This window comes from Lissotriton vulgaris, chromosome 7 (assembly GCF_964263255.1).
Source record: "Lissotriton vulgaris chromosome 7, aLisVul1.2, whole genome shotgun sequence".
Lineage (NCBI taxonomy): Eukaryota > Metazoa > Chordata > Amphibia > Caudata > Salamandridae > Lissotriton > Lissotriton vulgaris.
In genome coordinates this window covers 503293512-503307145 of record NC_141695.1, presented here as the reverse complement: position 1 = coordinate 503307145, position 13634 = coordinate 503293512, and the positions used below count along the sequence as shown (strand labels likewise).

Below are 13634 nucleotides of genomic sequence, written 5' to 3'. Positions count from 1 at the left end.
CAGCAAGTGAGAGATAGAATGTGTCTGGATGCACTCTGTACTTAAGCTAATGAGCATACACTAGAATTGTCACTGGAATGTCAGATTACTACTTTTAAATGATTTTCCAACCTTTGCAACTTCCAGCTCAATGAAGCAGAAAAACATGTTTATAGTATGCTATCATTTAAAATGTAACAGAGAGATTCATTCATTTACAGAAGACAAAGTACAAATTGTTTTAGTCTTTTGACCAAAACTGCTCTTTGCTGCAGATGATTATGAAGGCTGAGGGGCTTATTTATGAGCCCTTGCGTCACTTTTACGCTGTCGGTGCGTCACTTTTTGTTATGCACCAGCAGGGTAAAAATTTACCATGTTGCGTCATATTTACAAAGTGACGCATCTATGAGATTTCACTGCATCACTTCCAGGACGCAAATGCGTCAATATCTTATGCCTGCCTCACAACAGGCGTAAGACTGATGCAGGCACATTTGAAATGGGACGTGCCCATGTGAAATGACCCATTGATGGAGTTGCGTCACTTTCGTGACACACTCCAGCAATGTGTAATTTTTTCGCCTACAGATACGTCAGAAATACTGACGTGTCTGTAACTCCTTGTGACATGATGCGTCATACTGTAAACTTGATCCATCCCGCATGTCGCAAGGACGGTGCAATGAAAAATGACGCATCGTTGTTTTCAAGCTGGGATGCAAGCGATGCGCCACTTTTCATAAATGAGGCCCTAAATGTTTTTGGGCCAGGAATAAATGAAGTCGACAGTTGGGGCCAGATTTACTAAGCCCTTTCATCAAGCATTGGAGCAAAAGGGCATGAGTGAGATTTGCTAAGCCACGTAAAGCCAGTTTGCATGGCTCTCTATGGCTTAGTAAACCAGAGTAATGCAAGGCATCGCTAATCGCTGCCTTAAGTTACTCTGCATTGGTAAGGCTTTCCATGGGTGGAGCATGGGCTTTGCTTTCTGGAGCACAAGTGAAAAACAAAAATGCCTCTAAGGATGGTTTTTATGCACGAAAGTGCCCATTTCTGCACAAAAAAACATGCCTGTATTGCAGTTACTTTGCATCATGTCGCAAAGGGGGCCAGCGTTGGCGTTAGGCAGCACTCTTAGGCGCCAGTGCTAGAAGAAAGCAGGAATATGATATATCTCAGTAGATATGGATTCTTGCTGTCTCTCTGTCATGCAGCGCAACCAGTTGTCTTGCTGCATTGTGTTGTGTGACATTTTGATAAATCTGACCCTTGGTGTTGTTTGTTTTCAAGTACGCACAGGGTTTGTTTTCAAGTCTGAATAGGCCACTGTGTTAGGTGTAAGCTAGATTGTGTGAGGCAATCTTAGATACATGTAGCATTAGGACATTTAGGCAAGACAGCAGTCAAAAATGTTTAAAGGGAATCTCATTTTCGAAACATATTTCTAATAATGAACAGCTACTCTCATCTTCAGATTGGTAAAGGTTTAGATTTCCAAGGTCATGATTTGTTTGTTATTGACAATTTCTCTGGCATCTGGGGCTGAATATCAGTGCTGTCAGGGAGGTAAAGAGCCGGAGACGGTCTGGTGAGGGTGCAGCATCTACACCTAATGGAGACTGCTCATGACCAGACTGCTTGTGACTACCCGTTCCTGCCGTGTAATAATAATGATATAACTGCTTCTTTTGCTCTTGAACACTGGTTAGATATTCCGGTTACCCTGATACTTGTGTATTTTAATTTTAATTAATACATTTTCCATCACAAGCAACCGGACAGTTGGTTTCATATACTTGGGACTATTTTAGTCTACATGTACCATATTGTGGTTAATTGTGTAAATCATGTATATATTTTTGTATATATTTGTTGTATAGGTACTCCTTCTTACATTATGTCCTGAAGAGGCCGATAACTGAAAGGCCGAAACGCGTCACCACTGCAATATCAAAGTCTCTGGAAGGCCTGGATTATTGAATGTATCAAATACACTGTGTGCTGTGTTAAGGTCAATGACTGTTTGCTTTGCAAATACACACGGACCCCAGAGACTATTGTTGAGAGTGATTGTGCAGGAATTGGATGCAAAGCCTCATATGGATAGATGTGTGGAAGATAGGAGTCTTCCTCATAGGGACTGAATTTGACATTGTATTGAGTTTGTGTAATGTGTTGTATTATTGTTTTTTTAATGTTCTGTATATAACATAATTGGTTTGTTGCTTGTATCACAATTTGTAGCAACTCTATGTCTATCAGGATAACATCTGAATACTTGGGGAGATCCATTAAAAGAAAGATCTCGTAGTTTTCGAGCTGTGGCTATGATTAATTGATGTAATCCTCAGAATTAACATTAGCTTTATCTTTCCCTACTTCCCAGCACTTCTCTGTTTTTTGTATTTAACCAGCCTATAGGAAGAAGGGTCATTAGGGCTATCCCATTTTCATGTCACAGACTGCTTAAGGCAAGAGAGTCCAGCAATGGTATGTGCCCACAGTCAGTCTATTGCTGTCAGTCTGAATGATGAGTCGGATGTAGTGCATTTATGACGGAAATAGCATGGTGTAAAACATCACATGGAGGAAGGCTACAAGAACAGAAGCCCACTTGAGACTACCATTCGGGCTATCAGTCCTTTCATCAAGTGCCTAATGGTAGTATCAAACTTCTAGATTTTTTTTAACTCTTATAAAATGTTAAATGCAGAGACATTATCTTAACTGTTTGAAGGTCATTGCATTCTTTCTCACACAGCACAGATATACAAAAATAATAATACATTTCACCTAAGCATGAAAAAAGTCAGATATGTACCTGTGTATCCCAGCGGGCACCCTCCATGTACAAGCCATGTACGTAGGCACCTTCCCGCGGTGGGCTGCTGAAATCCTCGCGGTTCTTCTTTGTCACGTCACACTGTAGGGTCATTTTATCCAGTGGCCATTCATTCTTCCGAGCCATGGACTGCATGATGGCAGTCAAGAAGGATTGGGGATTGAAGAAACCTGCTAACCACACTGCTGACGGAAGGGCAAAGTCCCCTGTCCAGGTTTCAAGCTCTTTGATTCGGCTTAGAAGATCTACAAACCAGCCAGCAAGGCCAGACATTGAAGGGTATGCTCTCTTCGTCCATGAATCAGGCACGGTGTCGAGGAAAATGGAGTTCTGCAAGTTCTCCATGTCACTGGTCATGGTCAGTTCTCCCTGTGAGGACCAAGAGGGTGCAATCATCACATATGTAGTCTGGAATGCAATGTTACTTTACATGATAACTGGCATGATGCACAAATACATCTTTGAAAAGTTCAACTGTCAACCTCGTTGCTTCTAATCTAGACTGTTGCATAATCAATTTGATTTTTTTTTATAGGACTGCACACTGTACTATGTTGCTTGTTAACATATGTGTAGAATGCATGCATCTATCAACATATACTGTTAGAGGATCTTCCAAAAACCAATTGCATCAAAGTTCAGGCTATTTTATAACATGCCTGGGCATATTTGGCAGAGTTTTGCTATGCGGAACTCCCGGAAGTTACAAAAAAACTCAGTTCCACAAGTGGAGGAGTACAGTGCGAACTGCAGTTTGTGCTGGTATTCCTATCACTCGGGTAGAAATTCTACCCGAGTGGCAGCTCGTGTTTGCAAACTTACCTAGCGCGATCTCGAACTTACCGGTCGCAATCGCAAGTGGGGAAAAAATTCTGCTGCACATGGCAAAGCAGAATTTTCTGTAATCCACGAGCTCCGCGGATTGCGGAGTGCAAAATCTCCGCAAACTCCGCAAATGGAGTGAAGCTCACTGCCCAGGCCTATTTTATAACTACTAGATGTGTGTGTGTGTTTGTGTGTGCGTATATTTATATATATTCAATGGCAATGTCATGAGTGATGAAATATGTGAGGTCATAAGCAGTGCATTGCAGGGGCGTTAAGTTATTGTTAGCTCAGGTAACTATAACTGCTGAATTTCACTGGTTTTGTACTAGTGAAAGCTGAGCCTAACTATAATGTCCCTGTCATCTTTGTTTTTTTTCTCTGAGAATTTCTAAGGTTTTTTTTAACTGTTATTTGCTAATAATAGCGTCCTGGTATACTTTGAGTTTTTGTGGTGCTTTTGTACCATTTTTTATTGGTATTTCCTAACCATAAAGTCCCTGTAAACTTTGTTTTTTTTAAGTGAATTCCCAAAGTTTTTGTTATTTTATTTTCTAACTATAACCTGTAACCTTTGAGAATAAGCATGTCAGTGAGTACATGAGTATCTCAGTGAGAGTGTGTGTGTGAGTGTTTCAATGGGTGTGTGATTGGATGTCTCAGTGGGTTTGAGAGTGGCTGCATAAGTGTTTCACTGGGTGTGTGAGTTTCTGAGTGGATCTGAGAGTGGGTGTGTGTGTGTCGGAATTAATGTTTGAGTGGGTGCATGAGTGTCTGAGTGGGTCTCTGAGTGGGTGCATGAGTCTCTTTGTGGCTTTGTTAGTGGGTTAGTGTGTCTCTGAGTGAGTCTGTGAATGGGTCTCTAAGTGGGTCTGTGAGTCTGGGAGTATTTATGTGAGTGGGTGTAAGAGTGTATGAGTGGGTCTGTAAGTGGGTGAATGAGTGTCTGGGTGGGTCTGTGAGTGGATGTATGTGTCTGAGTGGGTCTGTGAGTGGCTGTGAGAGTGAGTTGTTCTGAGAGTGGGTATATGATTGCCTAAGTGGGTCTATGAGTGCATGGGAAAGTTTCTGAGTCGGTCTGTGAGTGGGTGTGTGAACGGTTCTGTGAGTGGGTGCGTGACTGTCTGAGTGGGTCTGTGAGTGGGTATATCAGTGTCTGAGTTGGTCTGTCACTGGTTGTGTGACTGCATGAGTGTGTGTATGAGAGCCTATGGAGAGGGGCCCGTGAGCCCCCTCCTTTATTTTATCTTTTATTTTTCAAATATATATGCCTACCCCCGGACCTGGCTCACCCAGGGGCTTTTTAAAAAATAAGCTCAGGAGCCTGTGCTTGTATTTTTTTAAAATGTTGCGCAAATTCACAATTCTGTCACGATTTTTGAGTAGACGTAAATGATATTACTGTAATGTAACAGTTATTAATATTACTGACTGCCAAACGTAGGTAGACTACCAGGAAGTAATGTGTTTGCCATATGCACTAATATGCCGAACAATTCTCTTTCAAGATGGTGACCTAACTGCCTTGTTAAACTTCTCACTATGTCTATGTATAAATTGTGCTATGTACTCAACATTGTGATAAAGGCATTTATACACCAAAACGCTGTATGCTTTTCTTCACTTTACGAGGATTAAATTGAGTACTTAATCTCCCCCGGAGTGCTGTGACTTTAATTTTTTTTGGCCCCGGGTACCCCATCCCCCGGAGCATGGCCAACTTTTCCATTATTTTTTTGTGAAGGTGGGCTGCATAGCCCCTCTCCTATGCCCCCTTAAGGCCCCGGGATCCCCATCCCCCGGGGCCTGTCAATCTTTCTTTCTTTAAAAAAAGATGTAATAGTGAAGGGGGGCCACGGCAACTTATGGCCCCAGGGACCCCATCCCCCGGAGCCTGCCCTCTTCGTTGGGGACCATGGGGGGGTCCCCAAGCCCCCCACAGTCCCTGCCAGCTCCCTGCATCTTGCGGGAGCCGGCATTGCTTTTCTGCATGGGGAGCAGCCACCGTGCTGCTCCCCATGCAGAAAAGCAATAGGCTTTGATTTTTGAAAGAGAGAGCAGGAAACCTGCTCTCTCTTTCAAAAATCAAAGCAGTTTGCTATGGTAGGGCGGGAGCCGCGAGGCTCCCGCCCTACCATAGCAAACAACAGTGTCCCGGGGGTAGGCATCCTGGGACACTGCAGGAGCTGGCCCTGGGGGGGTGGCGGTCCCCAGGGCCATTGAGGGCTCCAGGAGGGGGGCCGTGCGGCCCCCCTCCCAACAATTGTAAAGCCCTGGGGGTGGTGGTCCCCGGGGCTGAGGGGTCCATCACGGACCCCCCTATTTTAAATATTAGTGCCCCGGGGAGGTGGCGGTCCCCGGGGTGTTTGCGGGGCTTGAGCCCCCCACATAGGTTTTTAGACCCGGGGGTGGTGGTCCCCGGGGCTGCGGGGGGCTGTGAGCCCCCGCATACTTCATAATGAAGCCCCGGGGGTGGCGGTCCCCGGGGCTCGGGGGCCTTAGAGGCCCCCATCATACATATGCAAGCCCTAGGGGTGGCGGTCCCCGGGGCTGCGGGGAAGCCGTGTGCCCCCGCTTATTATACTTACTTTGACCCGGGGCAGTGTGGGGGGGGATTGGGCCCCCCACACTTTTTTTTCTAAAGCCCCCGGGATTTAGTCCGCCGGGGGCTAATTTGAAAAAAAAGCAGACCAGGTTTTTTTTTTCACTGGGTACGCGTACCTACGCGTATCTCGCGATTAAAAAAATATATACATATATTTTTGGGCCTTGGGGTCCTTGTGGGACCCCCTGAGCAGGAGTGTTTCTACCCTGCCCCCTTTGCGTGTTTTTCGTGTTTCTTTTGCTGCTTTCTTGTGCACAAGATGTCTGCCAACACTTCCTGGTTTGGAGTGTTGACAGCCAATTAACATAAAGCTCGTGCTCTGGAAGGTATGCGTCCTGTACGCGTACAGTACTTCGTCTATAGATATATCCATGATTTTGCTTTTGATTTTCTCAGGAACTACTGAACAGATTTACACCATTTAACAAAAGGGTAATCTGCGAACCAAACTCTACCTTTTTGCCAAAGTTGGTGTAATTCCGTTCAGCCGTTCGGGCTGACGCCCCGGCTAAAGGTCCTATTGAAAATTGCATGGGGAAATCACTGTAGCCTGACTCGACTGACTCATGTGAGCGCTGAGTTTGCCAGGCAAAAGGGGGGCCTTGATGTTTGTTTTGAGACCCCAGCAGCTTGTTAAGTCCAGGGCGCCCTTGAGTCCCCTACGCCCAAACCCCAATTGCAGACACACATCGGGCCGTGAGACGTAGCTGAAGTCAGCTCACCTCCCCGTGCAGTGACGGTCTGCTCCCGGCAGCAGCCTCTTGTCCGGTCTGAACTTGTGGTGGTCACGGAGTTATTCAATACCTTGAGCACAGTTCCAAATTGCCAGTTTCATTCCGGACACTTAGCTGGGCGGGTCCTCGTATCGCGCTACTGGCAAGCGCGAAAATTATCACATAAACGACCACTTGAAGAAGTAATCCGGGGACACAGCGGGAATTTTCGTTGGGAGTCCTTTTTTTAACAAAGATGCGGCATAACGCATTTCGTCTGGTTTGCCTTTGTCAGATGCCTACTGCATCAGGGTTGAAACTGCTCCCTCTTTTGTAGTACTGCGGCGCTCCCATTGGCGGGAGATCAGCAAATCACCCTCCATCCAGGGCAACTGTAGCCTGACTCGACTGACTACAGGTTCCAACATTCACCTGTGTAGGCACTGCCGAGTGAGAAATAAAGCTCATGTGAGCGCTGAGTTTGCCAGGCAAAAGGGGGGGCCTTGATGTTTGTTTTGAGACCCAGCAGCTTGTTAAGTCCAGGGCGCCCTTAAGTCCCCTACGCCCAAACCCCAATTGCAGACACACATCGGGCCGTGAGATGTAGCTGAAGTAAGCTCACCTCCCCGTGCAGTGACGGTCTGCTCCCGGCAGCGGCCTCTTGTCCGGTCTGAACTTGAGATGGTCACGGAGTTATGCAATACCTTGAGCACAGTTCCAAATTGCCAGTTTCATTCCGGACACTTAGCCGGGCGGGTCCTCGTATCGCGCTACTGGCAAGCGCGAACATTATCACATTAACGACCACTTGAAGAAGTAATCCGAGGACACAGCGGGGATTTTCGTTGGGAGTCCTTTATTTAACAAAGATGCGGCATAATGCATTTCGGCTGGTTTGCCTTCGTCAGATGATGCCTACTGCATCAGGGTTGAAACTGCTCCCTCTTTTGTAGTACTGCGGCGCTCCCATTGGCGGGAGATCAGCAAATCACACTCCATCCAGGGCAACTGTAGCCTGACTCGACTGACTACAGGTTCCAACATTCACCTGTGTAGGCACTGCAGAGTGAGAAATAAAGCTCATGTGAGCGCTGAGTTTGCCAGGCAAAAGGGGGGGCTTGATGTTTGTTTTGAGACCCCAGTAGCTTGTTAAGTCCAGGGCGCCCTTGAGTCCCCTACGCCCAAACCCCAATTACAGACACACATCGGGCAGTGAGACGTAGCTGAAGTCAGCTCACCTCCCCGTGCAGTGACGGTCTGCTCCCGGCAGTGGCCTCTTGTCCGGTCTGAACTTGTGGTGGTCACAAAGTTATTCAATACCTTGAGCACAGTTCCAAATTGCCAGTTTCATTCCGGACACTTAGCTGGGCGGGTCCTCGTATCGCGCTACTGGCAAACGCGAAAATTATCACATAAACGACCACTTGAAGAAGTAATCCGAGGACACAGCAGGGATTTTCGTTGGGAGTCCTTTATTTAACAAAGATGCAGCATAATGCATTTTGGCTGGTTTGCCTTCGTCAGATGCCTACTGCATCAGGGTTGAAACTGCTCCCTCTTTTGTAGTACTGCGGCGCTCCCATTGGCGGGAGATCATAAATCACACTCCATCCAGGGCAACTGTAGCCTGACTCGACTGACTACAGGTTCCAACATTCACCTGTGAAGGCACTGCAGAGTGAGAAATAAATAAGTATGGGCGGAAAATCCGTTCCGCTCGCGGATTTTGCGGATTTTCGGTAAATTCGCAATCCGCGAGATTCGCGAATTTCCCGCAAAATCCGCAAATACGCGAGCAGCGGATTTTATGGCTTGCTCGCACTGTTCGCGGCTTCCCAGTTCAACTTCGCGCCCCGCGAATAAGCGCTAAATTGCAGAAATACGATCTTAGCAAAACTGAAACTACTTACCAGGTTCAAAAGTTTAAGCTCATCATTAGTAGCCATTTCCTGTAGTGCTTCCTGAGGGGCCCCTCCAGAGTTCAGTTGCCTACTTGCAACTATTATGTGACCCTGCTCTGACCCTCAGAATAGTTACACATATGCCACAAAGGTCCTGAATTACAGCTAAGGGAGACAAGCAGGAGCCAGGCTGGAAGTTCAAATCCAGTGACACATTAACCAGCCCCTAATTCATTATTGTCAGTTGGGGCAGGGCAGGTGTTGTAACTAATTTTGCAACAATGAAAGCACTTAGCAAGTGCAAAAGATCACTAATCAGGAAGCACTAAGGAAGCAGGTGCCAGCTAAAAAAATATTCTGTGACACATTAATCAGCCCCAAATTAATTCAGGTCACTTGAGGCAGGGAAGGTGTGCTTTGCTTTGCCACAATAATGTACACTGGACAACCAGAGGGTGCTGTGATGAAACAGAGGGTGGCATGGGTGGGCCAGAGGGTGGCATGAGTAGTCAGAGAGTGGCAGTGGTGACAGAGGGTGGCAGTGATGAAGAAGAGTGTCCCAAACAGGCTGGACACGTAGAAACAACAAGTTCGCAAAAGTGCGATCCGACAGGTAAGTTCGCGTTTGCGAAATTGTACAAAAACCCTTGCGAACTGGCAGAAACCCGCGCGAACACAAAAAAAAAATCCGCAAATTCGCGAGAATTCGCGGATTTTGCGGATTGCGAGTTCGCAAATCCGCAAAATTCGCGAACGCGAGATTCCCAAAATTCGCCCATGCTTAGAAATAAAGCTCATGTGAGCGCTGAGTTTGCCAGGCAAAAGGGGGGACCTTGATGTTTGTTTTGAGACCCCAGCAGCCTGTTAAGTCCAGGGCGCCCTTGAGTCCCCTACGCCCAAACCCAATTGCAGACACACATTGGGCCTGAGACGTAGCTGAAGTCAGCTCACCTCCCCGTGCAGTGACGGTCTGCTCCCGGCAGCGGCCTCTTGTCCGGTCTGAACTTGTGGTGGTCACGGAGTTATTCAATACCTTGAGCACAGTTCCAAATTTCCAGTTTCATTCCGGACACTTAGATGGGCGGGTCCTCGTATCGCGCTACTGGCAAGTGCGAAAATTATCACATAAACGACCACTTGAAGAAGTATTCCGAGGACACAGCGGGGATTTTCGTTGGGAGTCCTTTTTTTAACAAAGATGCGGCATAATGCATTTCGGCTGGTTTGCCTTCGTCAGATGCCCACTGCATCAGGGTTGAAACTGCTCCCTCTTTTCTAGTACTGCGGCGCTCCCATTGGCGGGACATCAGCAAATCACACTCCATCCAGGGCAACTGTAGCCTGACTCAACTGACTACAGGTTCCAACATTCACCTGTGTAGGCACTGCAGAGTGAGAAATAAAGCTCATATGAGCGCTGAGTGAGCCAGGCAAAAGGGGGGGTCTTGATGTTTGTTTTGAGACCCCAGCAGCTTGTTAAGTCCAGGGCGCCCTTGAGTCCCCTACGCCCAAACCCCAATTGCAGATACACATCGGGCCGTGAGCCGTAGCTGAAGTCAGCTCACCACCCCGTGGAGTGACGGTCTGGTCCCGGCAGCGGCCTCTTGTCGGGTCAGAACTTGTGGTGGTCACAGAGTTATTCAATACCTTGAGCACAGTTCCAAATTGCCAGTTTCATTCCGGACACTTAGCTGGGCGGGTCCTCGTATCGCACTACTGGCAAGATCGAAAATTATCACATAAACGACCACTTGAAGAAGTAATCCGAGGACACAGCAGGGATTTTCGCTGGGAGTCCTTTATTTAACAAAGATGCGGCATAATGCATTTCGGCTGGTTTGCCTTCGTCAGATGCCTACTGCATCAGGGTGGAAACTGCTCCCTCTTTTGTAGTACTGCGGCGCTCCCATTGACGGGAGATCAGCAAATCACACTCCATCCAGGGCAACTGTAGACTGACTCGACTGACTACAGGTTCCAACATACACCTGGGTAGGCACTGCAGAGTGTGAAATAAATCTCATGTGAGCGCTGAGTTTGCCAGGCAAAAGGGGGGCCTTGATGTTTGTTTTGAGACCCCAGCAGCTTGTTAAGTCCAGGGCGCCCTTGAGTCCCCTACGCCCAAACCCCAATTGCAGATACACATCGGGCCGTGAGCCGTAGCTGAAGTCAGCTCACCACCCCGTGGAGTGACGGTCTGGTCCCGGCAGCGGCCTCTTGTCGGGTCAGAACTTGTGGTGGTCACAGAGTTATTCAATACCTTGAGCACAGTTCCAAATTGCCAGTTTCATTCCGGACACTTAGCTGGGCGGGTCCTCGTATCGCACTACTGGCAAGATCGAAAATTATCACATAAACGACCACTTGAAGAAGTAATCCAAGGACACAGCAGGGATTTTCGTTGGGAGTCCTTTATTTAACAAAGATGCGGCATAATGCATTTCGGCTGGTTTGCCTTCGTCAGATGCCTACTGCATCAGGGTGGAAACTGCTCCCTCTTTTGTAGTACTGCGGCGCTCCCATTGACGGGAGATCAGCAAATCACACTCCATCCAGGGCAACTGTAGACTGACTCGACTGACTACAGGTTCCAACATACACCTGGGTAGGCACTGCAGAGTGTGAAATAAATCTCATGTGAGCGCTGAGTTTGCCAGGCAAAAGGGGGGCCTTGATGTTTGTTTTGAGACCCCAGCAGCTTGTTAAGTCCAGGGCGCCCTTGAGTCCCCTACGCCCAAACCCCAATTGCAGACACACATCGGGCCATGAGACGTAGCTGAATTCAGCTCACCTCCCCGTGCAGTGACGGTCTGCTCCCGGCAGCGGCCTTTTGTCCGGTCTGAAATTGTGGTGGTCACAGAGTTATTCAATACCTTGAGCACAGTTCCAAATTGCCAGTTTCATTCCGGACACTTAGCTGGGCGGGTCCTCGTATCGCGCTACTGGCAAGCGCGAACATTATCACATAAACGACCACTTGAAGAAGTAATCCGGGGACACAGCGGGGATTTTCGTTGGGAGTCCTTTATTTAACAAAGATGCGGCATAATGCATTTCCGCTCGTTTGCCTTCGTCAGATGCCTACTGCATCAGGGTTGAAACTGCTACCTCTTTTGTAGTACTGCGGTGCTCCCATTGGCGGGAGATCAGCAAATCACACTCCATCTAGGGCAACTGTAGCCTGACTCGACTGACTACAGGTTCCAACATTCACCTGTGTAGGCACTGCAGAGTGATAAATAAAGCTCATGTGAGCGCTGAGTTTGCCAGGCAAAAGGGGGGACCTTGATGTTTGTTTTGAGACCCCAGCAGCTTGTTAAGTCCAGGGCGCCCTTGAGTCCCCTACGCCCAAGCCCCTATTGCAGACACACATCGGGCCGTGAGACGTAGCTGAAGTCAGCTCACCTCCCCGTGCAGTGACGGTCTGCTCCCGGCAGCGGCCTCTTGTTCGGTCTGAACTTGTGGTGGTCACGGAGTTATTCAATACCTTTAGCACAGTTCCAAATTGCCAGTTCCATTCCGGACACTTAGCTGGGCGGGTCCTCGTATCGCGCTACTGGCAAACGCGAAAATTATCACATAAGCGACCACTTGAAGAAGTAATCCGAGGACACAGCAGGGATTTTCGTTGGGAGTCCTTTATTTAACAAAGATGCGGCATAATGCATTTCGTCTGGTTTGCCTTCGTCAGATGCCTACTGCATCAGGGTTGAAACTGCTCCCTCTTTTGTAGTACTGTTGCGCTCCCATTGGCGGGAGATCAGCAAATCACACTCCATCCAGGGCAACTGTAGCCTGACTCGACTGACTACAGGTTCCAACATTCACCTGTGTAGGCACTGCAGAGTGAGAAATAAAGCTCATGTGAGCGCTGAGTTTGCCAGGCAAAAGGGGGGGCCTTGATGTTTGTTTTGAGACCCCAGCAGCTTGTTAAGTCCAGGGCGCCCTTCAGTCCCCTACGCACAAGCCCCTATTGCAGACACACATCGGGCCGTGAGACGTAGCTGAAGTCAGCTCACCTCCCTGTGCAGTGACGGTCTGCTCCCGGCAGCGGCCTCTTGTCTGGTCTGAACTTGTGGTGGTCACGTAGTTATTCAATACCTCGAGCACAGATCCAAATTGCCAGTTTCATTCCGGACACTTAGCTGGGCGGGTCCTCGTATCGCGCTACTGGCAAACGCGAAAATTATCACATAAACGACCACTTGAAGAAGTAATCCGAGGACACGGCAGGGATTTTCGTTGGGAGTCCTTTATTTAACAAAGATGTGGCATAATGCATTTCGGCTGGTTTTCCTTTGCCAGATGCCTACTGCATCAGGGTTGAAACTGCTCCCTCTTTTGTAGTACTGCGGCGTTCCCATTGGCCAGAGATCAGCAAATCGCACTCCATCCAGGGCAACTGTAGCCTTACTCGACTGACTACAGGTTCCAACATTCACCTGTGTAGGCACTGCACAGTGAGAAGTAATGCTCATGTGAGCGCTGAGTTTGCCAGGCAAAAGGGGGGCCTTGATGTTTGTTTTGAGACCCCAGCAGCTTCTTAAGTCCAGGGTGCCCTTGAGCCCCCTACGCCCAAACCCCAATTGCAGACACACATCGGGCCATGAGACGTAGCTGAAGTCAGCTCACCTCCCCGTGCAGTGACGGTCTGCTCCCTGCAGTGGCCTCTTGTCCGTCCTGAACCTCTGGTGGTCACGTAGTTATTCAATGCCTTGAGCACAGTTCCAAATTGCCAGTTTCATTCCGGACACTTAGCTGGGCGG

At 48.1% G+C, this 13634-nt stretch overlaps 1 protein-coding gene across 1 annotated transcript in view; it reads right to left on the bottom strand.

Moving 5' to 3' along the window:
- The window catches only part of DNAH9 (dynein axonemal heavy chain 9), a 1435662-nt gene that overhangs the window by 54688 nt on the left and 1367340 nt on the right, over nucleotides 1-13634 (bottom strand). The window contains exon 68 of the mRNA XM_086930591.1: nucleotides 2804-3193. Coding sequence (XP_086786717.1) covers nucleotides 2804-3193 — 390 coding nt within the window. The remainder of the gene's footprint in view (nucleotides 1-2803; nucleotides 3194-13634) is intronic.